Source organism: Ruditapes philippinarum, unplaced genomic scaffold, assembly GCF_026571515.1.
Source record: "Ruditapes philippinarum isolate M1 unplaced genomic scaffold, ASM2657151v2 ctg8140_1_1_1_1, whole genome shotgun sequence".
NCBI lineage: Eukaryota > Metazoa > Mollusca > Bivalvia > Venerida > Veneridae > Ruditapes > Ruditapes philippinarum.
In genome coordinates this window covers 1-27536 of record NW_026859751.1, presented here as the reverse complement: position 1 = coordinate 27536, position 27536 = coordinate 1, and the positions used below count along the sequence as shown (strand labels likewise).

The 27536-nt window shown below is 29.2% G+C and overlaps 1 protein-coding gene across 1 annotated transcript; it reads left to right on the top strand.

Annotated features, from left to right (window-relative positions):
• Nucleotides 1–10777: 10777 nt before the first annotated feature.
• Nucleotides 10778–21294, top strand: LOC132757789 (cell death abnormality protein 1-like). Its single transcript, XM_060749176.1, has 10 exons — nt 10778–10969; nt 13422–13515; nt 14203–14325; nt 15696–15818; nt 17471–17593; nt 18060–18185; nt 18738–18857; nt 19314–19451; nt 20590–20702; nt 20855–21294. The coding sequence occupies exons 2-9, from the start codon at nt 13440–13442 to the stop codon at nt 20670–20672; spliced, it is 912 nt and encodes a 303-aa protein (XP_060605159.1). The 5' UTR covers nt 10778–10969; nt 13422–13439; the 3' UTR covers nt 20673–20702; nt 20855–21294.
• Nucleotides 21295–27536: the final 6242 nt, after the last annotated feature.

Below are 27536 nucleotides of genomic sequence, written 5' to 3'. Positions count from 1 at the left end.
GCGTGTGCCCTAAACGAGAAAACAATGGGCGGAACTAAATAAAATGGAATTTTGAAAGAAGATCAGAGGTTATGAAGCCTGCATATCACAGATAAGACGTCAAAAGACAAACTTAAAAGACCCGCCAAATTTGTATAAAATTTAATCCGTAAGGAAATCAGACAAATGGTGTTTAACCAGTTCGACTTAAAATATTGTGTGTTTTCTTTAAGAAATTGTATACACTTTATATACAGAAAGAAAGAAAGAAAAATCTCTGGTCTTAAAAGCGACCATGTGACGCGGAAATCTCACGGATGTATTTCTTGGGCTACAGCTTCGAGTCTAATATTTCTGTGAAGTAGACTCAAATTTGTACAAAGTCGAATCTGCAATAAAATCAGACAAATGTTGTGAAAGCAGTTGGACTATGAATATTGTGTTTTTTAACGAAATTTATTTATGAAATCTCTACGGCCAAAATATTTTGATGAGATTGTCTTGCATACGAATTTAAAAAAAATAACAAAGAGATAATCTTTCAGTGTAATCTCTATTTTTGTCCACATACTTTAAGAAATATATTGTTAAAGCGATATGATATAAAAAAAGTTTTTTCCCCTTCAATATACCTGTTAGAAAAAAAAATTATGAGTCAACTGCCAGCAGAAATGAATGTTGCGAAAAAAGCCACAAATGTATATGAAATAGCAGATTATAATATTTTGAGCGTTCCACGGACACATGTTCTCATTTGCAAACATATAATTATAACAATTGGAAAAGCTGTGAAAAGACATATGTCAAATTGAAGTAAGTATGTTTCTTTTCATTTTTTAATTTTCCTTTCAAGTTTTTGGTATATTGTCACGAGAATCATATCAGTCTTGATTTGACATGTATTTCTTTTTATTTGAACAGTGATGATTATTTTGTTATCATGTAATTTGATTACGTACATAATAAACACGATATTCTATTCTCATGTGACAAAAGACGCAATAAAAAAATAACATGTTGGCTATGAATGATTTTCATATAAATATCAAATGGCAGCGCATAACAGTAAATATTGTCAATCCAAAGACATAATTTACCCAATGCAAAATGACCTATCATAATATACTGATTTTGTTATAATTGTTAAATTGCTGCGTGAGATAATTATTCGGAAATCAAGATAAAAATACAGAAAAGAATGTTTGCGTGATAAAAATAATTTTATTCATAAATATTATTTATCTGAGTCATTATCATAAATACATTCACATTGTTTTTTTTTTAGAACTGCTGATAACGATATTAACAAAATTGTTAAACCCTTAGTGTAACACTACTTATATGCACACGGTAGATAACCACTGTATAATTTGACTTCAAAATAGAAGAAAGTAGTCATTAGTGAAGACATAGCGTACAAAATATAATTTCACTTTGTAATGTGTAAAAACGATGACAATGTTTAAAAGGTTATAATACATATTTCTTGAAAAATGAAATTTTATACAGAATTTATATTATTTATTTTCTATTTTATTAAGTAAAACACGTCGTTCTTTCCAAGGGAGTAATATAGCACCACATATATCTTTCCATGGAAAAATATAGTATTACTAAAACATATTGTTCGGCTATACGTGTTGACTTTCAAACATAAAATTTTATGCAAGAAATCGACAATAACATTAGAATTAGTTTAAAGCGATCGAGAACGACTTAGCTTTATCTTACATTAACTAAACGAAGCACAGCCAATTTCTGAAATTTACAGATAGGTAGAAACTAGAAAGCATATAAAAGATTTGCTTTCAATATTTTATAATAAATATCATGAAAGTACTTGTTTTCTTTTAATTACTTAAGTATAAAAATTAAAAATATATCCTAAAATAAATGATTGTATTTTGTCATTTTATTGTAGATACTCGTAAGTATTAAGGTTGCATTTTGATAACGGATATCTTCATAAAAAATCAATGAAAAGTATTTGAAGAAAAAAAGTTTATATCAATTAGATCAATTTCAAATTTTAAATACAATTTTTGACATTCGCCGCCTTTCAATTTTAGGCGTTCCGATAAAACTACATTGTAATCAAAATGTATCTTTATTATCTGTAATTTAATATGTTTAGTGATGCTTTACCATTTTTGTTGCCGTTGTTTTCGGGCGCACAGAAGGGCATAAAGTGAAAGGCGACGACTGATGTAAAAAATGACAGGTGCCTGTACTTTAAGTGCTAATCTGTGTTTATTAATTTTAAAGCCGGTGCTAAAGGGTATAAATGATTTTGCACATTACATTTTTCATAAAGAAAAACTCAATCAAGCAGTGTGACTGACTTTTACTTTTATTTCTTATTTGTTCTTTTTCACTTTTCATAAAGCTGTTTAAAATAACGCATCAAATGATTTATTTTTCAGTTATACATCAAATTTGAAATACACTTATTCAAGGACATTAATTTGTCGGTAAAGAGGAAACTGGCTATGGCTTTCAGACCTTTGCATAAACAGAGCCTGCAACTTAAAATAATACAGTATGTTGTACAAAGTATAGGTTCAATTCCAGTGAACAGTAACTGAACAATTATTCAATACTCATCTTAATTTATTTTAAAATTTAACTAATTTAAAAATCTTTTTGAAGCTTACATTGAATAACAGATAAATCACATTTGGAAATAATATCACAGCAGATAAACAAAATAACAACATCTGTAGAACTTGTTGGCTATTTTAAATATTTGTGCACACGTGTGGTCGTGTATACAAGTTTGACAGTATAAACATGATTTTATTATGCAAATATTTTGAATATATTCATCAATCCAATATAAGTAAATTTATTTATTGTTATCAAAATTAAGTTTCAAAAGTTATAGTTTGTTACTTATTTGATATGATAATAATTGTACGCACTGGTTAGGGACGTTGTCTTAACAGTGTCATTTTGCTAATGATTTCCACATACAAGTTAAATCACAAAGTTACAAAAAGAAGGAAACGATTGATATAAAAGAAAATCAATGACCTTGATAAACCGCTTGTATCTTGTGTTTTAAAGTAATCTAAAAATATTACACAAGCACGTTTATCTCAAATTATTTTTTTCTGTTTTGTCAAGGGGAAAAACTGTTCCGGTAATAAAGAGTCCTTAATCAGACAATAAACTCTTTTGATGTAATTGAACAATGCTCAAAGGTCTCAATTGCATAGAGTGTATCAGTTGGTCGATTCAGTTGTTTATTTTATTCAACAATGTAAATGATAAGAGGCGTCTGAGGTCTTCCTCCAACAGTAACACTGTCGCCATATGACCTCTAACATGTTGGTGCGGCGAAAAAACCAAACTGAAAAAGATAAAAAATGATCATTGAGACAGTACAACTAACAACACATTAGACGAACAGGTCCTGAGTAGTTTTGTGTTTGTATTATTATCAGACAATTTATAAGCATTTTCATTTATGTACTTTTTATGTATTATCATCCAACAATTTAGTTTCATAATGCTCAGTTTTAATCTTTAAAAAAAGAAGATAAAAACAAAATACAAAACAAAAAACTTAACACTGTATCTGAATGAATGTATTGTGATACTGGTAATTGTAATAAAAGGTATGAATTCTTTAAAGAAATAAGAATTCACTATTTATGTATAATGTATTAACAAATGTTTAAAAAAACATTGATGGTGGGGATATTTCTCCAACTAGGTGTCCTAACATTATTTTTACATCATTATGTAAGTTTTAGAGGCTGCAAAATATCGTTATTACCACATAACATTTTAACATACAACAGAAGCAAATGTAATAAAACAACATGCCATACATATATATTTATTAATATGAAATAAGATTTTGATGTGTACTCTTTAGTCTATCATACCGATACTTTTCTACACCTTTACGTTTCCTTTTATGTGATCAACTATAATTCCTTTTAATGACATTTAAAATAAGTATTTTCTTTTCTTGAATTAAACTTTAAACTGAAAGTTGATATAAATGCATGAGAACATTGATAAATATTTTGTAAACCTTTATTTATAATGATTTCTTTTATGAAAAAAGAGTAACATGTCAATTCGTAATAGAGAAAAAAACAACAAATGACTATGTACATTGAAAGCTGATAAAAAAAAACATTTTGTTAAAAATTGCTTAATTTTCATGACGTAACTGTATTATTATTCACCACTAAGAAAATAGTAATGTTAATTTTAATCTTAAACCGGTTTCCTTAGTCTGTTAGTTTGCATTTTTAAGGCAAGTTTTCACAATCACCGCGACATGTGTTAATGGGACCCTATATCGTTATCCATATTGAAAAAAGGTCATTATTTGTATACATACTTGACGAACGACTCTAAAATAATGGATTAAAAGTGACTGCAAGGCCGATCAAAACATATTTCAAATGTAATTAATCAATAGAAATATGACAATATAATCTACCACAGAAAAACAACATGTCGATTATTTTAACCTAGATTGTATTTTTGATACAAGCTTGATTTCTTTATTAAAGCTTGATTTCTTTGTGTTTTTGTCGTAAAAAAGGATAATTAAGCACAATGTCTTCATTATTTTGTGATCAGGCAGCTATATAAGACCTCCTACGAGGGTTTCAGGTTAATGTTCTTACCTTTTTAAACAGGTAAGCCCCAAATTAAGCTAATTCGATGCTTAAATGCCCGTTAAGCTATTATTTCTATTTATCAAATGTTTTTTTTATGTTTGGTATTCCGTTATACTTTTCAAGTAGTTTGCCACTTAATGTCAAATAATGTCTCATTCAGCACAACTTTTGTCAGGTGATAAGCATCTAAGATATTTTGAAAGAATTTAAAAGTCATTTAATTTATTTAAACGTCATAAAACTCATATTAATTTTGTCGTTTGTAAAGAAGGAAAAATTTATTCGTTTCTCAAGCAAAATGTGCCTTAAAGGTTTTTGGAATGTGTTTTTTTTTGTAAATATTTAAATAGCTCTTAAAACTTTAGCGTGAATTACTGGGCTTAAAATATAGATTATCACGTCAAACATTTTTCTTTGTAACAGCACTGTTAAAATAACGTAGATGCGTGTGATCTAACATGTTCAAAATATGCAATGGATATATCTTAGAAGGACTTTATTTTGCAAGAGCGACATAGAGACCACTACATTGCAATTTGTTACGTTTCAAATTATTATCAACTTATTACAGTCTTTACAAGCTTTCAACTTTATACGCTACAATTACAAATATTATTTGTCTGTTCAGATACAACTAGTTGTTGCTCTACCTCTCGTTTAGGCATCGAGTGCCTTAGTACATTTTTATTCACCATTAAGAGAAAACATATAGTCACCTCGTTGTCTGTAATGTCCCTTACACTTTTGTTTCAGGGATAACTTGAAAAGAATTAAAGGAAATTGATTACACTTCACATAGTGCCAGAAACAGGTAGGATAAAGTGGAATGAAGAACCATTAAGCTATATCTATATTTTTAATTGTGTACCTTATGTAAATAATGCTTGCTTCTCACATATATCGAATTTTTTTATCGGGAGGTAATCGGGTTTGACATTTCTGGGATGATGGTTCAGGGAAATGTCGCCCTGACAACTAGAACAATTTAACCTTAATTCGTTGACTTATGTTATTTATATGTTTGATAGATACGTATATTGTATGGCCTTCTAACTTTCGGTGTAGTAAGGGGCCATTTTGTCAAGATCATGGTTAAAGTCAATGGAGTTTAAAATATTGTTTTTACGCTTTGTTCACAAAACGATTGTTTATTGACTGAATATTTCTTATGAAGATATTGGTGGTCTTCTTTGTATGGGGTAATTTGCTTTTGTTCAAGAGAAGCATGTTTAAGCAGGAAACGTCGGGCAGCTTTTTATGTCCTACGAAATTTTCATTTCTTTTTATCTATATCGTATCACCAATCATTAATGCATAAAAAACTCAGATGAAAAAAATAGTTTTTAATAATACAGGTAAAAAATTAGACAGAATAAAATAAATGACCTTTAAAACCGTTTGTAGCAAAACATTTGCGCTATTTAAGAAATACTTTATTCAACTTAAAACATTTTAAGAAGAAAAAATACCGTCATCGTATCTTAATGAAAACCAATTTGTCTGTTGTACCATACTTCACACCTGTTCGCAAGTATGATTTGAAATATTTCTCTTTATAAAAAGAAAATTTGTATGGTATTTTTCCAACAGAATAACATTTGTCAAAGTGAACAGTTGTCATTTTGTCTTTGTTATCGGTTTCTAAAGTGATCTGTTTTATCTTCATAAAGTTGGTGAAATGAGGTATTAACTGATAAACTATTACTTCCTTTGATAAAAAAACTAATTTCAAATCTTGCAACGTGGTACAAAGGAGTGATAAAGTCTTCGCTCTTAATTGATTTGCAAATATCATGTAATAAATCATTCATTTAAAAATAATGCAGGTTCATCGTTTTTATATATTTTAAAGTTATGTCATAGTTAAATATGTCGATATATCTTGCTAAATTTGTAATAAACTTATAAAATTGTCCCTTTAAACAAAATTACTCACAACAAGCTGATGGTAATGGAAACAAATACTTATGTAAACTTGTTTTAGCTAAATTGCTTATACGTGGCAAAAACAATTTTGCTAGCATTTCTTGGGTATAAAAAAGTATCGTCTTAGTTTGAGAAAGTTATTGACAATAATTTTTCTAGATACAACGATTAACTTAGATATTACGGAAAAGAATGATATTGTACAGTACAACATTTTCTTTTCATCATCCATCTTAACATTAAAGAATTGTGTTTCTAATCGTACAAGTCTAACAGATGGTGTTATTTTATTGCAATTAACTCTATCAATAAAGTAAGATAACCATAAAAAGTTGAATTCCTCAGCCCGGACATAAGTACAGAAATTCATAACGGCCGCCAGTATGTGCACCAAACAAAAAAAGAAAGAAAGAAACATAAAGTATGTTTCTTAATCTTTAACTTTATATAACTTTTTTACCACACAATTTCAAAAACAATATGACAAATTTAAAGTTTATATAGCAATCAAGAACAATATACTTTTATATGGCAAACTTTATAATTACACTTGTTCACCGATATGGTGGTAAAATCATATATGTGGACATTCTGAAGACTTTCGTTTTAACAGCAAAATATTTAAGTTTAGTTAAGATGATGCGGTTATCAATTTAACGTATGTTGACAGAAAAAAATATAATAAAACCTTCACTGCAATATTATCAAGTTTGCCGTTTTGGACTTTCTTTAGGGATTCTTTATTTCTTTATGTTTGAGCGAATTCTTGTCAAACGATATTGTTGAATCATCAGAGACTTTAAATGTGAAGCAGGTTGTTCGTTTCAGTATTCTTGAAAATATTGCGGTGCGGGTCAAGTATGTCTAAAATAAATTACACGTTTCCATTTCTATTGAACATTGATTAAACAAAGTGTTTACTTGAACATTAAATGCACCCCTAGGCCCGCGATATTTATCTGACACTTTATATTCGAACCCTTGGTAGTTGTAAATCGCAAAAATCGGAAATTACATGCTTTCACGGTGTCAACACTTAAGTGTTTCCATACAAAGCGGTTTAAAAGCACTTAACATCGAGTTTGTTTTTCTTTTTTGTCGCATTTATATTCAAAATTATAAGTTTAATTGTTTATTGAAGGATTTTTATGTGATTCAAAATGTTTGTATGACAAAATGAATGACGCTATTTCAATTTTTATCACACTTTTAGAAAAAATAATTTAACTAAGTCCATTCATGCAGTTTTATTATTGGATCGCACAAGTTCAAATCCGAGTCAACTGCAACATTTGTCGTAACTTTACGATAGGTGTTCCCCATTCGTAATTTTAATGTTTTCCCTCAAGGGTAAAATATCACGTATCTTTCATATAAAAGAACAAGAACAATAAAAAACGGAAGTTTTAGCATTTATAATGTTGAAAATAATACAAATTAAATTAGACTTATATGTGACGTAATGATGTGATAACGTAATAATTCAGAGCGCTATAAATAGTTTATATGGCTTAAGTGAGGTGAGCTATGTCTTTGGCAGCCTAGAAATTTAGGTTTAATACCATGCCGTGGGTTCAATTTTACTCCCAGCATGGACGGCACCCAATTTATTTATAAATACCTTGACAATTATGTAGTTGACTTTGTAGAATCCATATAACAATTTTTAATTGAGGTAGAAAGTGTATCGATTTGAATTTTTTTGTTCTTCTTATTGTAATTTTGAGAAAAATTTGATTTTGTTTAGTATGGATCTGTATTTCAAGCTCTTTATTAATTTACTTGATTTTATAGCCGGAAAAAGATAAGTGCATGCGCATCAATATCAAATGCACGTTGCTACGGACGTTTGTTACCGTAACATTTATCTTAAGATTATTTTTTGTCTTGAGATTAAATTTTAACTAACGAGTTGCTTTGTGAATGATTTAAGATTTGACTTATGATTACCTTAGATCAAATACTTAAGACAAATCGTGAAATATTTTGTGAAAATGTCTGCTGGATTCCAAGGACACAAAAGATTGATAACAATATATGGAAAATATCTGTCACAGGTTTGATGGTTTCCCAGAAATGTCGTTATTGAGCAAAATGTTAGCCGTGTTCATTTTTTTATTAACTTGAAATGATTTAAATTATCATTCGCTTACGTTGCGAGTATTTGTCGAATATCATTGATTAAATTAGAATGATATATTATAGTTTCGTCGACAAATGCCAGATACATATCTTAAATATTTGACAATCTAAAACTTTGAAAATATTTACATAAAACTGATTTTATAAAACGAATAAGCAACCTGGATAAGATATTTGAAAACTGCCAAAGGATGTGGTGATCAATATAAAAATTTAAAGAACAATTTATTTTTTTATAAATGACTTTGAAAGTTAATTGACGTACTCGTAAACAAAAAACAAGAAATAGTAAAATCAGTATATTTTCTCACATTATTTTCTCGAGGTAAATAAAAAATTTCCAATTTATTACTTAATATAATACTAAAATGTACTGGCAAGTCAAGTCGACATATGATAAATGAGAATAAAAATATTTTTTAATCTCTTATATCTAAGCCAATATTGACTAAATAAACGATTATTAAAACTTGCAAAAGATGCACTCTTACTGTCACTGTCACAAACTGAGCTGTATCCTAAAGTATTATGGATAGCAGTTGACTGCACTGCAATCAATCTATATTACGATTGTAATTATTTACAAAAGTTATGACAATTTAATATGCAACAGTCAACCGACTTGAATAAAACAGCATGGATATTATTCTTGGGTAATACTTTTTAAATCAAATTTATTTACTTAAAGCTTTTGATTTAGCCCATTAATTACCTTGCCTTTAAATAAGATTATTATCTAGCACTAATTTTTTGTTAACTTGTCGATATGTCAATTTTATCAGACCCCCTACTGAAAGATACAAGGTACAATAAATGGCTTTGATTATCAGATTACTATCCAGTAAGCAAAGCGGTTGCTTGAAGTTGTGGGAATGAGTGTGACACTCTGTTATCTGAATTCAAACAAATTAGTTAAATGGTAAACTTTTATTTCAGAAACAAGCAAGCGACCCACAATATAAGCTAGAATGTTGATTCATGATTTCAAAGAAATATATGACCAAATTATGGAATGTAATATAACTGATTTCATTTAATGAACTCCTTAAAACATAAGACAAATACTTATCAAACGTGATATTTTTTAATACTTGCTATATTCTATTAATCAAAATACACGTGAAAATATGATCAAACATGTAATAAATATAGATAATGATGACAATTCTTTTTCAAAAAAGCGACATTGCGTTTCTTTGAGGGAGACCATCGCATTGCAATGAATAGGTGTTTTTATTGATTTCGAACAAAATCTTATTAATCTATCAAACTGTCTCATCTAAAAAAAAACTTGCACTGTACAAAAGATCATATGCAAAATAAAAAAAATAAGAGAAATAAAAAGTAAAGTGGTTTATAATATTTCGGTCATTTGTAAACAATTTTTTTATATAGTAAACAATGAGTGTATAAAGCTATATGTCTGCTGCTCACTGTTTACAAATATTTTGTTTGAATTTGGAAAAAGAAATTTCTAAAATACATGACAGAAAAAATGTTTGTATATTTTCAATGAGTGATAGACACGTGATGAAAACGTTTGTTTAAGGGTTAAAGTTCTACCTTAAGTTAAATAGTAGCATTAAATTTTGTTCTGTACAGTATGACGGTGTGTTACATAACAGAAACATTCCCTGTTACAACTCTTCCAATTATCGACCATACAATTTTGAAAGCAATCTAATTTTACCATTTTGAAAATGCATTAAATAAATACATTAGATATAGCTTAACTGTTTAATTTCAAAGAAAACATAGCATTAATTAAAAACTAAAACATAGCAAATAATGAATAAAAATATGTTTTACTCAAATTGTAAAATACGATAAAGCGTCCACATACAGTTTTACATCAAGCTTGATACTTGTTTTCTCTTTAAACTTAAATTGCAATTCATTTTATTTTATTTATTATATCAAGTGAGTTCTTTCATTCTATGTATCGATACTATTGCAAGAAGAAATGAAATCATATACCCGTTTACTGATTTTGTATCTGTGATTTCAGTTTGTTATCAGGTGTCAAGGTCGGTCGCCCACTTAAATTGTATTTGATAAACAATGCCCTATCTGCATAGGGGATCTTTTATGAAGCAAACTCCTTCACATTTTAGTTATATAGTTATTACAGGATTTGACATGCTTTAACAATAATGATTGGTTAGAATCCTTTTTGTTTATCCTTGTTACCTTGTGAGAGCATTGGATTCAATATAAAAAGCTTTTGTTTCTATAAGTAAGCATATGAGTTGAAGGGAGCATCGTGAACCAGAAAGGTTAGTTTATATTTATATTAATTATGTTTCATTATTAACTATTTTATTTTGGACAAATCTTTATGTTTAAAGAAAAATAAATCATAAATAGCATCATATATCTATAAGTTCAACAGTGTGCAAGCAAAAGATCAAATCGTCAATAAATAAGGATTTTCAATTTAATTTATTTTAATACAAAAAAGGTATTAAAGGGAATTCATTTAAACAAATACGTTGTGAAATGTTCATGAAAAAGTGAATGCTATTAATTTGGTGAAACAAGTCTTGTCTCCTAAAAAAACAATTTAAAAAGAGATATGGATAAATTAATCAAAAGTAAAAAAAAACAACAGTAATAAAGTGAAAGACTGACATATTATTTTGAGTAATTCATCGTTCCTTCATTGCGGAAAATATCTTTAGCATGCAACATTAAACAGATGTTTTTCCTTCATCTAATAGTTTTTTTTGTTTATAATTTGCCTCCTTATTATCAAGGGATTTGTTTGCCTTTTTGTATAATCAGCGTATGTAAAAATGGGAAGCCATCGAACAAAAAAAGAGTAAATAACAGTTGGTTAAATATGTTTAAAAGTATATGAGGTTCTTAATTTCTTATAAGCCTAATTTAACGATGAAAATAATTCAGTTTAACCTTGTTTTAAACGTGCTATGAAAATATTCTCTTAATTTGTTAAAGGCTATTTCAGTTGCATTTCTAATATTTTATTTATAATTTCCATTGCATAAACTAACAAGTAATTTTAGAATACAAAAACATAATAATGTCTCAGCAAGTTCTATATAAAGTATGTTAGATAATAAAATATCCTAGCAAAACATCGCTTTAGACATAGACTTTTAAAAGTTAATATATAACTTAGCATTTATTCATTTCAATTTACCACTTTGTCTTAAACTACTTTGTAATTCTTTAGTTGTTAAGCATGAAATGATATAAAGACGTTTGTATTTGATAAATTAAGATAATGTATTTATAATTTATTTTTGTTATGCTACAGATCTACGTTTTATATAGATTTAATTGTATATTACAATTTTATAAATTCTCATAAAGAAAACAATAAAAAAATACTTTAATTTAAAATCATTAATTATTTTATTCCGTGTATTTTATGTTGACAATTGATTAATGTAACCAAAATTTAGATTCACTTTTTTGTAAAATGATGTTTATGTGCCATTAAATAGCGAAACCATACTTGCAAATAAACAATCAAAAACATTTATTTATATGCCTAAACAAAATGTCAAGAGTATAAAATTCATGTCAATCATCAGAAAATATGTTTGTATTTAAATACAATAAAATGCGACTTCCATGAACAGGCTCAATCAAACCGAGCCTGCAACATTTTCAATTTTGCCGTGTTGGGCTTTCTTTAGGGATTCTGTATTTATCTATTTTAAACATTATCAGTGATACAGATAAAATTTGATTTTTACTTGAAAAAAATCTATGTCTACAATTTATTTTCAAACGAAGCTACCTGTATTCTTTTTAAAGAGAAAAATATATGTGTTGTGTCGAGGTTACAGTAGCAAAATGTTAAACGGGACAGATTTCAGACAATACGACCAAAAATGCCCATATTAAGATACAGATTAATGTCAATTCCATCCCAGTTAGATATGAAACAATGAACAAGAAAGAAAGTAAAATGCCCCAGACAAGTTTTAAAAGCTTTCATCAATATGATTTTAATAGTTTTAAAAGCTAACACGTTTTGTTTCAAAATGTCATAAAAAGATACGAGTTACCTATTTTAGAAGCATACATTCTAAAAAAGAAAAAACAACAGTAGTGTAAGAAAATTCAAATAAATACACCGAAATGATTGTCCTATGCTGAAGATTTATACCTGTCCAATTTTCAACGTGCTTTATTTGTAAACATAGTCAAAGGGTAGTTTCAAAAACTAGAATTAACTAGACCCAATATTGGACCCAGAAACGTCCGGTCGATTATTATGCGTTACCAGTTCTGGGGGCATGGGTTGTAGTTTGCATGTTTTCTTTTCGTCAAAGCGCAAGCCTTTTTTGATCGTTGTTCATGTATATGCAGATTCTTTATTCTCTGAGTTATGTAATCAGTATATACACTTGTGCCTAAGGTAGCGATCATCTATTGATATCACTATGGAAGTTAATTGCTTATGATTTGTGACTTAACATCGGTTATATGTACCTAACAACTTGATAATGAAAATATTTAACCATAAGTACTGTAATTGTAAGATCAAAATGAGATATAAAATCTAGCATGTATTTTTATTAGTTTTGTATTTCATTAAAAAATAATATGAGATTATGAAACCTTTAATTATGTAATAATAAAGATCTTGACCTGTTCTTTATTGTGTGTGCTTGGTGTAGAACGAATTTATATGCATTCAAAATGATAAAGATTTTGTTACCATGGCAACATGTTTTATCTTGTTTATTTTAGACACCTAAAAACCAAATTATGAATATCTTACCTTGGACTGGATGTCTGCTGATAGCCGTGTTACTTATTCAACCTAGTTACATATGCTGTGCAGGTTATATTTTTTTAAAACGAAATTGCTACATTTACCACAAACTTTCTTTGCTTTGAGAGCACTTTGCCTTCTTATTATTTTGTTAGCTGGCACTGCATTATTGTTTTCATAATTTTATCTTGACTAAAAATCTTTAAATAAAGTACATTTCTTTATTGCATACCAATTACCTCAATATGATAAGAAACGGTAATTAATGGCTGTTCAATATAAGACTTCCTCATTTTAGCTGTTTACAAAATCAATAGCTTAATTTTTATGCTTTTCCTTAGATAAGACGTTTATTTCATTATGTTCATGTCACTTTGCAAATTTGTTATACCTCACGAAACCCTAAATCCCACGCATGTGCACTCTATTTGGAAATCCAAAGGTTCAAAATCGGAAGTAAAAGATAATGTTTTGTGACTAACTTAAAGTATAATTGTGATTTATGTGTTAAATGAAAATATATAAGATATTGCGAATATTATACAAGCATCTTTAATGGTCACCAGTGTTACAAAAACTGTTTTTCAAAAATGGAAGTACCTTTTTTCTTAAATTATTATGTTTAAGAGACGGAATCATTCTTAACTGACTGTTATTTCATATAAATAACATAATGATATTTCCATGCTTCATGTGTTCTAAACATTGTTTTGCATGATATATATTCCTTAACTTTCTTACTGTGAATAATTCCAGGTCTTGGTTCAACCTGCAAGGTTGCAGCAAATTGTTCAAGTGTAGCAAATGCTATATGTAAATCATCGACATGCCAGTGCGATGCTCTTTTTAAAACCGACAAGCAAACATGCGTTCTGAATGGTAATTTGCGTACTACCTTTCGGTTTCTTAAATATAACAATATGACACAATTAAATTCAAATTAGTAGATTCATTTTGTGGACGAAATAGGACACCGTACTTAACACATGTATGGTTATATCTAGGCTGTCGATCAACCGGACAGGCCTTTCGTTATAAAATAACTTACCAATAATAACCGTTTGCGTCTACTCATCTATCCCACATGATTTAAAAAGTAGCGATGAGAGCCAAATGACCATTGCACTAGATGTCCGGATTCAATTGTCACTGATAAATGTGGGCTCACAAAAGGATCGTATCAGTGACTCCTGGAAAACAACGGGTGGCGCGATAGCTCAGTTGGTTAGACCACTGACTGTCACTCCTGAGGTTCCGGGTTCGATCCTGGGTAACACCCTTGGGATTTTTCAGAAACACTTTCAGTGTTTCCCACCTACCTAGAGGTTTACTGGTACGAAACCCAGGTAATCCTCGCATGTATCAGTGCTATACACTGGGCATGTAAAAGAACCAAGGAATCTATTCAATAAGAGCTAGGGACTGGTTCCCGGATTTCCTTGTATCTCATAGCTGTCTCTAGTGTATGCTGAGGTAAGGACCCTACTGGAAATAAGTGCTTGCACTTTCGTAGGTTATCCTTGACCGCCCGGTCTAAAGAAAATCAATCAATCAATCAAAACTTATGCTTATTGAGCTATACGAGCAGTTAATATTATTATTTGTTTCTGGATGAAACACTCTTCTTATTAAAGATGCATGCATCCAAATGAGCCAAAATATATCAGGAAAAAACTTGAGAAAAATCTATTTCAATAAAAGTAAAAAGATTCAAAATTCAAGTAATAATTTACATATTTTAGCGCTTATTGACTGAATTTTCAATACTTAACACCACATTGCCTCTGCGTGACTAACGCATTACAGGGAATACTTTCATATGTTAACGCTTTTTGTATTTTTTGTTGATTTTAAGTGGCGTATGCAATGTGTTAACAGCTTTCTTAACTCACTTCAGAATGTTTTCCTTTTAAATATTTTTTAAAACTTTTCATCGAAATAAGTACAAACTTGGAGGCATGCTACTTTAAGGTGAAAAATATATATTAAAAAAAGCTGTATTAACGTTTTTCAAATACACACTGCTGGATAAAATTCATTTTGGCAGTAGACGATATTTAGTTGTGCTTGTAATTAATGGTTCACTTAGAAAATGAAAATTAGTTTACTGTAACAGTTATCAAATTATGTATTTTTTTTCACTTCTGACTCATTTTGATGATAACGTGCTCTGCTTGTTGAAATGTTTTTGATTAGAATATGCCCTATTAATTTCCATCAGTAACTAAATTATTGAAAAAACATTTCAGGTATAAATGATACTTGCACTGATAACACAAACTGTTCGAGTGCAAATCATTTAACATGTGATACACTGAAATGTCAATGTGCACACGGATATAAACCAAAGGCTGGGGCATGTATTCCGAAAGGTAAATCAATTTATTTTTCTACACTATCGTCCCAGGATTTTGTTTACATATCAACGATTAATAACAATGCGATAAATAGGTGAGGCGGATGCAGCCTAATAAATACAATACAACGTAAAACGTCATATTTTCATGTGCCTTGATAGCGCACCGAGTCAGTAATTCATGCATTAACATGTTCAAATAATGGTTAAGTACAATTGCATCCTAGTGCTTTTTTTCTTATTTGACAGGTTTTGTTGCGAATAGTTTTAAATGCTGTGAATAGAATATTTTATGTACATGGGTTGACATGCACTTGAGTTTTTAAAATGAAAAAAAAATGGAAATACATATTTAGATTACCAGACAAAAGACAAAGTAAATGAAAAGGAAGACAAAGAATGACAACATCATCATAATAAAATGGCCGAGTGTAAAGTTCAAAACTATGAGTTTAAATCATCTAAAGTTACAGTGACGTTGATTTACCAACCATTGCGATTATACACATTCCAATTACAATAAAGCTCGTATATATAGATGCCCATATATAGTTGTTTACACTTCCAATCTCGGATAATATTCAGACTTACATGGACCTTTACATTTACCGTTAAGACAAATTCATTTGCATCTTTTTGAACCATCTAAATATTGCCACTATGACTAAAAAATAATAAAAAAGAAAATAACAATAAAAATTTCTCTAAAACTTTGCATAATATCAGACTTTATATTCATTTGAAGTAAAACATCTAATCTTATCTTATATATCTTAATATACTTTGTCTTTGTTTACGCCTGTCAATGACTATGTCTTACTCAACTAAATAGAGCATCACCCCAGACACTTCTTAATAAACAATAGCGGTTCTTTATTATGATGTTTAATAGATAAACTTTAGGTGGATATCTTTACATTGATAACTGGTAAAATGATATTCACATCATGGTGTCCGAAATACTTTTTGATGTCGTTACAAACTACTTGTTTTTATTTATACACGTTTATGTTAACACTCGGGCGTCCGTGGCCGAGTGGTTAAGGTCGTTGACTACAAATCACTTGCCTCTCACCGCTGTGGGTTCGAATCCCGACAGGGACTTTGGATTCTTTCATGTGAGGAAGCTATCCAGCTAGCTTACGGAACGTCGGTGGTTCTACTCAGGTGCCCGTTCGTGCCTGAAATAATGCACGGAAGGGCACCTGAGGTCTTTCTCTACCAGTAAAGCTGGAACGTCGCGATATGACCTATACTGTGTCGATGTGACGTAAAACCCAAAAAAACAAACAAATGTTAACACTTTACTTTTTGTAATACATTTACAGGAAAGCGTCTTTAAGTTGTTTACATATTGGCGAACCCACACGTCTATGATACAACTTTAGACAATGATAATTATAGCTGTGATATAACATTGTTTATACAAAAAGCAATATTTATATTACGGTATTGGTAAAAAACATTTTGATGTGTAGATTAAGATAAATGTTCATATTTGTAATTTTATTAAAGGATATTAAGTAGATTAATTTAACGATTTTTAGTACCATATATTTAATGAAGCACATATTTCATCTTGTACTTATACTTATTCATAATTGTATGATGGGAATTGTTTAAATAACGTTTGATTTTGAACAAGATTTCATTTGTGTAACATTTCAGCGGTTAATGATACTTGTAAAGATGCCACAGATTGTTTAAGCAAGAATCATTTAACATGCGCTACAACAAAATGTCAATGTGATACAGGATACAAACCAAACAGCGGGGCTTGTATTGAAAAAGGTAATGTTTTGTCTTGTATCAAACGGGTCATTGTAGTTGTATTTCTATTTAAGATCAATTCAATCCACTTGTTGGTGAAAAATTCATATTTTTTGCTAGGTTGAAATGTTGGGAGCGTAAAGAAGAACACATTTTACCAGAACAATTCTCTGAAACTGAATTATCATGTTCTTGTTTCACTTTAGTATTCTTTGTTATATTTTAATAGAATGAAGCTATACACTCAAGCATTGTAAAATTGACTGCATCTTCAACCATATGGTGTATATAGGCAAAATGGTATTCAAACAATACTTTTTTTATATGACCGGATTTCTTTATGCCCCTCTCTGTTGAATTGTGTCATTTGAATATCGCCATACCTATATTAGGAATATTAAATCAAAACTAAAATCCTTATATATGGGTATATTTGTGGTAAAACTATTTTAATTTATTATTGTTATTCATTCTTTCTACGTTTTAGTGATTGGCAAAAAATGTACAGATGCAACTGTATCAACTGATTGCACACTAGAAAATTCCGTGTGTACTTCATCCCAATGCGCGTGTAAACAAGGCTTCAAGGACAATGCTGACACATGTTTGAAAAGTATTTTGAACAATTATTATAATACCTCGTATTTCAAGATTTTATAAGTAGCTTAACTTACTTGATTAAATCTTGCTATGGCTTATGAAGCAATTGTTACCGATCTGGGTTTTACATTTTCGATTTCAACAGTTTTGACGAGCATAGCTATTACACTAAACTTACGTTAATTGTCACCGTAGGGGAACACAGCGTGAAAGTATTGACTCTTGGTATGTGACGGCATATCATCTTATTGAAGCATATTGGTAAAGCCTGGGTGTAATTATAACACATATCTTTTACAAAAGTTTGTGTCGGAGTGTGTTTATCATACAGTTTTAAACCTGCTGGCTGTTGATGTTGCAAACAAGAATAATAGATGGTATCCAGATTATATCTCAAGATATTAACTAACGACGCCGATATTAACCTTAATAGAAATTAGATAATCACCAGTTTACGTTAATTAATAATGAACAAAATGAAACAGCAACTTAAAGGAGGGGCAAAAAAGGTTTTTGGCAATCAATGTCGATACTACTAACTCTTTTTATAAATATTTACATGTAGTCATCGGAGGTCACTGTACAGGAAGCTCTGCATGTGATGGTGACACTCATTCAGTCTGCAAGAACACTTTATGCGAATGTGCTGAGCACTTTGGTGAAAAAGACAACGTGTGTACTGCAAGTAATTAGAAAATTTTAATTATAAACAATACAAGTAAGCTTTGATGAGTTTAATGTCAAGATGTAGGAATAAAATACGTAATGTGGTTCTATTTATAAAAAAACCGCTTTGATAACACTAATATACGATTTTTTAATATCTTAATTCATATATGTTGCATAATTTATGCTATTATGCAAAGAATTGCATAATTACACAAATCGATACATCAAGTAATTTTAAGTAAAACAATAGGGCAGGAAACATTTGAACTGAAATCAGTTTATGCAGCCTAATATTATGAGGTTTTCAGTAACTTATAACTTGTATATTAACAAAGGTGAACATATTCTAAATGATTTTAGGATAGAATAATAAACATTATGTTGTACATGACTGACTTATTTGCATTTGAGAGCATAACCAATTTTACAATTTATAGTCTCATTATAATAAAACAATTAAACTATGTTTAAGCCTTAGACAGCAAACAATGCACGCCACCAAAAGGTACGGAGTGTGGCGATAATGCTGAATGTGACGAGAAGACAAATACATGTCGATGTAGTTCTGGTTTCAAGATGAACGTTGACACTTGTGTGGCAGAAAATGGAGGTATTTCAACTTGATGTCTATTTCGTGATTCATATAAATATACAAGCTATGTACGGGGCCCTTTAAAATGTTGCCATTCTTACCATTTGAAATAGGTTTGTCTGTCCGCATAAAAAATAATAATCATGAAGATACAAGTATTACATGGCTCCAAAGAAGATATAATGTAAAGATATATATTTACCAAACTAATTTAAAAGTATATTTACGAGTCATAATAAATATGAAGGAACAACTGAATATTTCAAAAACACTGTCCTAGGGTCTATTCTGTGTAAACTAAAGTAAAGTGTACAACAGTTGTGCTACAAATACCAAGTCTAGTTCTAATTGTTTTTGTTTTAATTTGATGCATGTAGTCCATGTTAACTTATTGCATATGTGGTGGCGGGGCGGCAATGGTAAGGGATTAAGGACGTTGACTACAAATCACTTGCCCTTCACCGCTTTTGATTCAAATTCCAACAGGGACTTTTGATTCTGTGAGGAACTTATCTAGTTAGCTTACGAAACGTCGGTAGTTCTACTTAGGTTCCGATTGTGCCTCAAATAATGCACTGAAGGTGTGTCTTTGCTGGAACTTCTCCATATGAGCTATACTGTGTCGGTGTAAAGTAAAACCCAGTCAAGCAAACAAACAAAATTGCATATGGGTTCTTACTATACACTACTGAAATAAGTTCATTTATACTATAAACTGTTTTTAAATGTAGATTTATTGTAAATTTTGTGAATGAGATATAAATGAATAAAACGATTAAGGACAAGACAGTTTGCGCTCTAATTGAGATATCAGGTCTAAGGAATTATCATAAGTTTTGATTATCGTTTATCAGTTTGGTGAAAATCATTTCAACATTTGATTAAAAAGGGAATTTGTGTTACAGAATCTTAATCTTACGTATGACTGTTGTCAAATATCTGTTCAAACAAACTCTATATCATCTGTCTCGCAAATGTGGTGTTTATTCAAGTAGTTTTATAGATAACGAAGATGTAAGATTTGCTAAACTTAATATATGTTAAATAAATATTGAATTGACAAAAAATGATTAGAATGGTATACAATATTCAACTAGTCAACTATTTTATTTATAGTGTCTTAGTTAATATTTCCAATGTGTTATTTCTTTGAAAGGTATGACGACATCCCTGACATTTGCCATACTTGCAATTCCTGGATTGCTCGCCCTGAGGGAGGCATATGGGCAGTTTATGTAAGAGTGTCAAATATTTGCTACTTATTAAAAGGTAAGAAACAATGAATAAATAAATAAATAAATACATAAAATAAACAATAAATAAAATAAAAAAGAGCCGTTCATCTTTGGTAATAGTTTTGCAACATAATATAGTATGTAAATACCATAGAAATCTACGAATGTACACTTTGTTCATTTCAGGTATATGGAGTGTTTGACCCATTTGTAACCGAAGTGACATTTCGAACCTTCATGGATCACATGCGTTGTTTCCGTTTTGTCTCAAATGTGTTTTCTTCTTTGCTTTATCTTGAGAGACAACTTTTATTCATATGTTGCGTAGCACAGACCTTCATTTTGAATCCGAATTTTATAGTGCACTAAATCCTTGTTTATATCTTTTTCTTGATATTATTTTACAACTCTAATGTTTAAATTATCAAACACACAACATACAATTTTAAAGTGAAACATTATACGAATTCGCCAGCATATTTTCTTGTCAAATCTAGGATTTCCTGTGTTGGATGAAGCATTTACAACATCTTTACTTATGAAAATACAAGAGATATGATAAGATTTGACAAAAGTTGTCTGAATGACATGCATATATTACACAGAAATAAAATTTACGAAGTGAATATTTTGATTTTTATCATTTTGTTTAAAAAATGTCTGATTAAATACGGGATGGACGAGTTGGCTGTGTTTATGATCCTTTCTCCAATAAGAAAAATACATTTTGAGTAATGCATGTATGTCAGTCTTACAGAGACAAAGGACAGCATGTTTCCAAAGAATTGTTCATAATAATATCACTTTTATTGTTCTTTATGCAGTTTAGTTTTCTTCAAAAAGAACTTGTTTGAGACTGAATTTTTTTTATTTGCTCATAATTTTTCCAAGCATCTTGTTAATGGAACAGTACACTCCTTGTGGACACTATGTGTGCGTATACGAGTTTAATCTTTAAAGATACACAAACCTACGTAACATCTATATTTTTTTCTTCTTCCTTCTTCCTTATTTCGAATGATTATATTGCCAATAATGGTATGTATATATAAATCGCTATTTTATCAAATATTTTGATGCTTATTGCTTTTCAAGCAATACGTTTTGCATATTACAATAAATGGTTACCAAGTTACATGTTTGTTGCAAGTTGAGAAGAATCCAAGGCAAGAGGAACAACTTATAAACACCTATAGTGTAAGTTCAAGCATAACAGCCAATACATAACTTATATCGGCGGATATGTTGCGTGAAACATAAAGTTTGCATACACCTTAACATATGGGACTAGTGTTGAATAATAATAATAATAATAATAATAATAATAATAATAATAATAATAATAATAATAATAATAATTAAAATAATGTTATATCTATCATGGCTAATTCTATGAAATGGAATGTTTAATAAAATTTTAATTCTACAATTGAACTTAGATTTACATTCTACCATAAGTTTACCCATTAATATGTATCTTAATTGTCATGATTATCTTAAATTCTCGTATGATCAACTGGGTTGTAAAATAAAGAAAATGAGTGTGGTTCCTAGAGGCGAAATTAAAAGTTACCGATTATTTATCCAAGAAATCCGGATGGGTGGATCGACCGGTCGGATATGTCTGCTTTTAGAGAGAAAGGATCATACATAATTTCTTGATTAATTAATTATTTTATTGTGAAAAATTCTTAAGGCTGTCAATAAAACCTTAATCTCTGACATGACGCATTTATTCATAAATTCATTTCAAAATTTTACTTAAGCTCTTGTCACGTTTAATTGTATAAAGACACAAATGACAGAACATTTGGTCTAAATCGTGCGTTTATTGACAAAATATCAAACGAGACGAAATAAAACTATTAAGATTTAATTTCCAAGGTCTGGGCAATACAATGATACTTTACACGATTCCATTCAAATAGACATGAGTTTTAATGCAAGTGTGACCCAAGTAAACATTGACTAAACTATTTCCCAGCAAACACAAGACGTCATACTGACGTCAGATTTAAGTCAGGTTCTGACGTCGGATGACGGTCGGAAAAACGGTTGGATTTGAAAGTTTTTTTGACGTAATAATCTGACGTCAGGTAGACGTCAGAATCTAACCATTATTTAACCTTTTTCTGACCAAAATCGGACCATTATCTAACCATTTTCCGACCTCAATCTGACCATTTTCCGACCTAAATCTAACCAGTTCCTAACCATTTTCCGACCTCAATCTGACCATTTTCCGACCTTAATATTAACCATTTTCTGCCCTAAATCTGATCATTTTCTGACCTTCATCTTATCATTCCCCTAATCCTTTTTGTTTCACCACGTCATAAATAGTTTCTGGCTAATCCTGATTTGATCTAATTTAATGTTACTCATTCTATTAAGTAACTTTCCCTCAAATGAAATGTATAACAGAAAACTAAAAGCAAAAATATGTTTCATGCTTTTTTAATTTAAGATAAAAGTTGCAATTTTAAGCTGATACATACAATTTTAGTAAATCCTGCAAGGTTAAAAATTTTTCATAAATTAAACAAAATAAAACATAAAATAAGTTAATTACAAAACAAAAAGTATTACAAAAACAATGACATAAATGAAACTAAGAAAACATGTACAAATATTAAAGAACAAAACAATGTATGCACATTTCTATCAAAGTTTGCCTTATCAAATAAAACAATGAAAATATTATAATTTTAAGAAAAGTTAAAAGATTCCGACAATAATGTTTCAAGCAATTTATGACAGATTTTCAGTACTTTAACTATATTTCTACAGCATTTCTCAAACATTTAGTGCCATTTTGCATATTTTGACCTCCTTTGATAATTGTCAGTAATGTTATAAATTGCTGCCTTTTAGTACTTCACAAAGTTATACTTTTAGATATCCATGAGAATTAGCACGAATTTTGAGGTGTGATGCTTTAAGATATGACCTTCTTTCAGCACCCTCGTCTGTCCGGAGGATATGTAGCGTTTGTAACGCCAATAGCGTGTGTGACATCATTTTCACTGAAAAAAAAGAAATTTATAAACATGTAAAAATAACAAGCAAAAATGTTTTCATGGTTATCTTAACTTAATGAACAATTTTGCCAACTTTTTATAAGAGAGCTTTAACAAAAATTAAAAAGTAAACATAAATACTGAACATTTAAAAAGCTGCTTTTAAACTCCAGTTTAGTATGGATTAAAGTATGTAATAGAATTTACAAAAATCTTACTTTCATATGTTTCTTTTTACATATTCACGTGTTTCCGTCCCTTCGACCTTTGAGAGTATGTCCAACACTTTTAACTACCTGAAAAGAAAATTATATTCTAACTTATGTATATATTCTACGTTTGAAATAGAACAGTTACGCCAAGTCTTAAATATTTCATAGTTTTAAATTAAAAGATTAATGCCGAAATGTCTGGAACCAAAACGTCTTGCGTTATTTGGGACCGGAACGTTTTGGGTTATTTGGGACCAAAACGTCTTGGGTCCGAAATGCTCGAAATCGTACAAATTCATTCTCAATTCTCAGATTTTAACTGACAAAAACATCACAGAAAAATATGAAAACTAAGCATTCTCTTTGTAGTACTGAAACAGCATATTATAAACTCTTCACAAGCAGAGTTAAAAACATGTCAATTTTAAACAAGATTTATTATTAGACATTATCGCGAATTTGTGTGACATTTTACTTCAGCTGTTCAAATAATGACAATTAAATTTAAGAGTGCTTGCAATCATGCAATTATTTATCAAATACAAAGTAGAAATAAATCTAAATAAATTGAACTGACCTTTTTGTTCAAGAAAATCTGTAATATTCACTTATCAATGCATCCCGATTCCTGACCGACAGCCAAAACGTAACGCCTACGAATTTGAATTTCCATCCACGTGACTTTAGATTCGAATTTAAAGGTTAATTATGTTTCTTTCCCTTTTCTGTCACTTTGATTAAATGTTAAAAGCACTATTTAAAAACTCGTAATTTTGATACATATAATGTACCAAAAAATGATAATATTACAACGTTAAATGATGGAACTTGTAAACAGATCTGTGGCTATTAATAGATTGCTATAACAATATCTGTACATGTAACTTGCGTATATACAGCGGCCACCTATATGTTTTATTAGGTTGCAGCGCCGCGATCTTGGTCTGTACATTTAGATATAAGAACACTTCATTTGTAACCAAATAACATTTGAAAAAAAGTTAAATGATTACAATCAGCGAACATAAGGATTATTTTTGTTATTTTTTTACCTACCATCAGGACATCCGCCTAACCTGATCTTAGATACGACGTCAAAAAGAAACGTCTATATAGATCATCGGTATTTTAAACGTTCAGATTTACGTCGTATTTTGGTCGCCGACGTCGTTACCAAAAATCTACATTATATCCGACGTTATATTTTAACGTCATGTGTTTGCTGGGTTATAATTTATATCAATAATCTTTACTTTAGTATAGTTTCAAGTATCATCGAATCTAATTAATATTTCATATTTTATATTGTGCATTTTACACCTAAATCGATATATCATTTTTGTTTCCATTTCTAACAAAGTGTTCAAAACAAACTAGATGTCGACAATAAACAAAGTGTTAATGGTTAGTTCATCAGAATAAATTTAAGGACATTAAAATAACAAGTACCAAATGTTAAGAATTTACTTACATTTTATAAGAATAAAGAACACATTCCTAAAAAAAACAAAACATTTTCACTATGTCAAAGAATCAGACATATTTTAGTGAAGCGCGTGGTCGAAAAGACGCTTCATTTCCGCTCTCTCACTTGGGTCTTTCTCAAAATTGCAATCCATAATTGAAGCAAACTTTCCTGCAAGTTCACGAGAGTTTTCGTCTCTATATTTCAACTTAAAATAAGAACTTAATAAAGTTTTTTTCAAATGTTCAAATCCTAGTTCACCCAGACATTTCAGAATTCTTGTTATTCTGTTATGATTGTGTCTTCATCTGAAAATAAAAATAAATCAATTATTATCATCATCAAAAAATTTGCATGCAAAATATTTACGCGGTGCCCCTTACGATTATTTTTTTGGCGCGAATGTGTGTAATGAAAAATCGCCCTGCTTTGAAATAGAAACAAACTTTATGGAAGGTATAATTATTCAATGTAAATTAAATTGTAATTTTTGGGAAAAGAAAAAATTTTATTCGAATACAAGGGGTGGCTATTACGCGGGGTTTTGTAATATTATAAATTTATTCACAATAACAACTTTCACGTTGATTATTTACTTAGAACGTTCCCCTTTTGTTTCCAAAAAATTTTTTTACTCATTAAAATTATTTCTACTGTTTTTTTTCAAATTTGAAGTAGTAATGAAAATTTTTGTGTTTTTAAGACCAATCAATTTTAAATAAAAAAAAAGGGGTCCACTTGTTAGCAAGTCAAATTGTTCTAGTTTTTATGGGCTTCTGAAAAAATTAAACTAAATGTAATTTAATATGACAGTGTCTGTTTGTCGCTGCATTTGAAAATTTATTGGTAATATATTAAAAAATTATTTTTGAAATCAAAATAAAGCACCTGTTTAAATTTAATTCTGCAAATCTTTTTCCCAGTTATTTGATCTTACAACTGTACCATTGTTTTTCTTTTTTAGCTTTAATCCATATATAAGTCTAGCATCATCTTGTACGATATTAAAAGTCTATCTTGCGCCTCCTTACAATCACAAATTGTCTGTTATAAAATACATTTGTTTTATTAGACGTCAATATTAAGATCATATTTTTGTTTTCGTTGTTGTTGATGAACTATTTAAAAACAAATCAATCCGTTCAAAAGAAAAAATAGATTCATTGAACATTTTGGTTTTATTTATACATTCTAAAACTTGATATGTTTAATAGTTAAATCTATTTGAGTTTTTTGCAAATTTTAAAATTACACATAATAAAGTAAATATAAAAACTTTTTAACATGATTCAAATGGAGCATAAAACTATCGGGGTAGAAACATGTAACAAAATTAAAGAAATCTACTTAGAATTTTAAACTGAAAATTGATAGTTAGTGCAAATTATCATCCAGTGATATGGTTTTTTAACCCCAAACGTTTAAAGATTCATTGAATAATAATCACTAATAAATATATTTTCTTTAGGTATGTGGAATTATCTTTAAAAAAAAAACGTGTGTTTCCAAGTTATTTGTTTTATGACCTTTATAAAATTAGCGAAACCATCCCGGGAAAAAATGTCCCGCTCATGTTCATAAAGCTCACTGAAATCATTTTTATTTCAAAATACAAGCGTCAGGGGAACTCAATTTATTTTGATAATTGAAATAGAGCTTTTCTACTCCTTTTTATTTTTATTTAATATTTTCACTTTTTTATATTAAGTACTATTTCATTATTTTTTATATTTTAAAAAATTTTTTTTTTCTTTTACAAAAAAGCCCTATTTTTTCAAAATAACTTCTAAAAATTATAAAACAACCAATTTTCAAATTGTAAAAAAATATATTACCCTTTTAAAAATAAATTTAATTTTATTAAATAATAATTTTTATAAAATAAATTTTTTTTTATGTAAAAAACAATTTCCCTTTTTTCAAAAATTTTTTAAATTTGAAAATTTAAAATTTTTCCAAAATTTGTTTTTAAAGAATATTTTTTTGGGGTTTTTAATATAAATTTATTTTTGTAATTATATTTAAAAATTGAATTTTTTTTAGAAAGGCTTTTTTTACCATAAAATATTTTCCCGAAAATCACGTATTTTTAAAAAAAACCTCTTTTTTAAATTCCAATAGTGATTTTTTGAAAAGATACCTAAAAATTTATTTAAAAATTTTTAAAAATT

Excerpts from the sequence above, each read along its gene's own strand:
- LOC132757789 (XM_060749176.1), top strand. The coding sequence starts at position 13,440 with ATGAATATCTTACCTTGGACTGGATGTCTGCTGATAGCCGTGTTACTT. Across the intron at positions 15,819-17,470 it reads TGGGGCATGTATTCCGAAAG|CGGTTAATGATACTTGTAAA; the intron begins GTAAATCAATTT and ends GTAACATTTCAG. Across the intron at positions 18,186-18,737 it reads TGCTGACACATGTTTGAAAA|TCATCGGAGGTCACTGTACA; the intron begins GTATTTTGAACA and ends ATTTACATGTAG.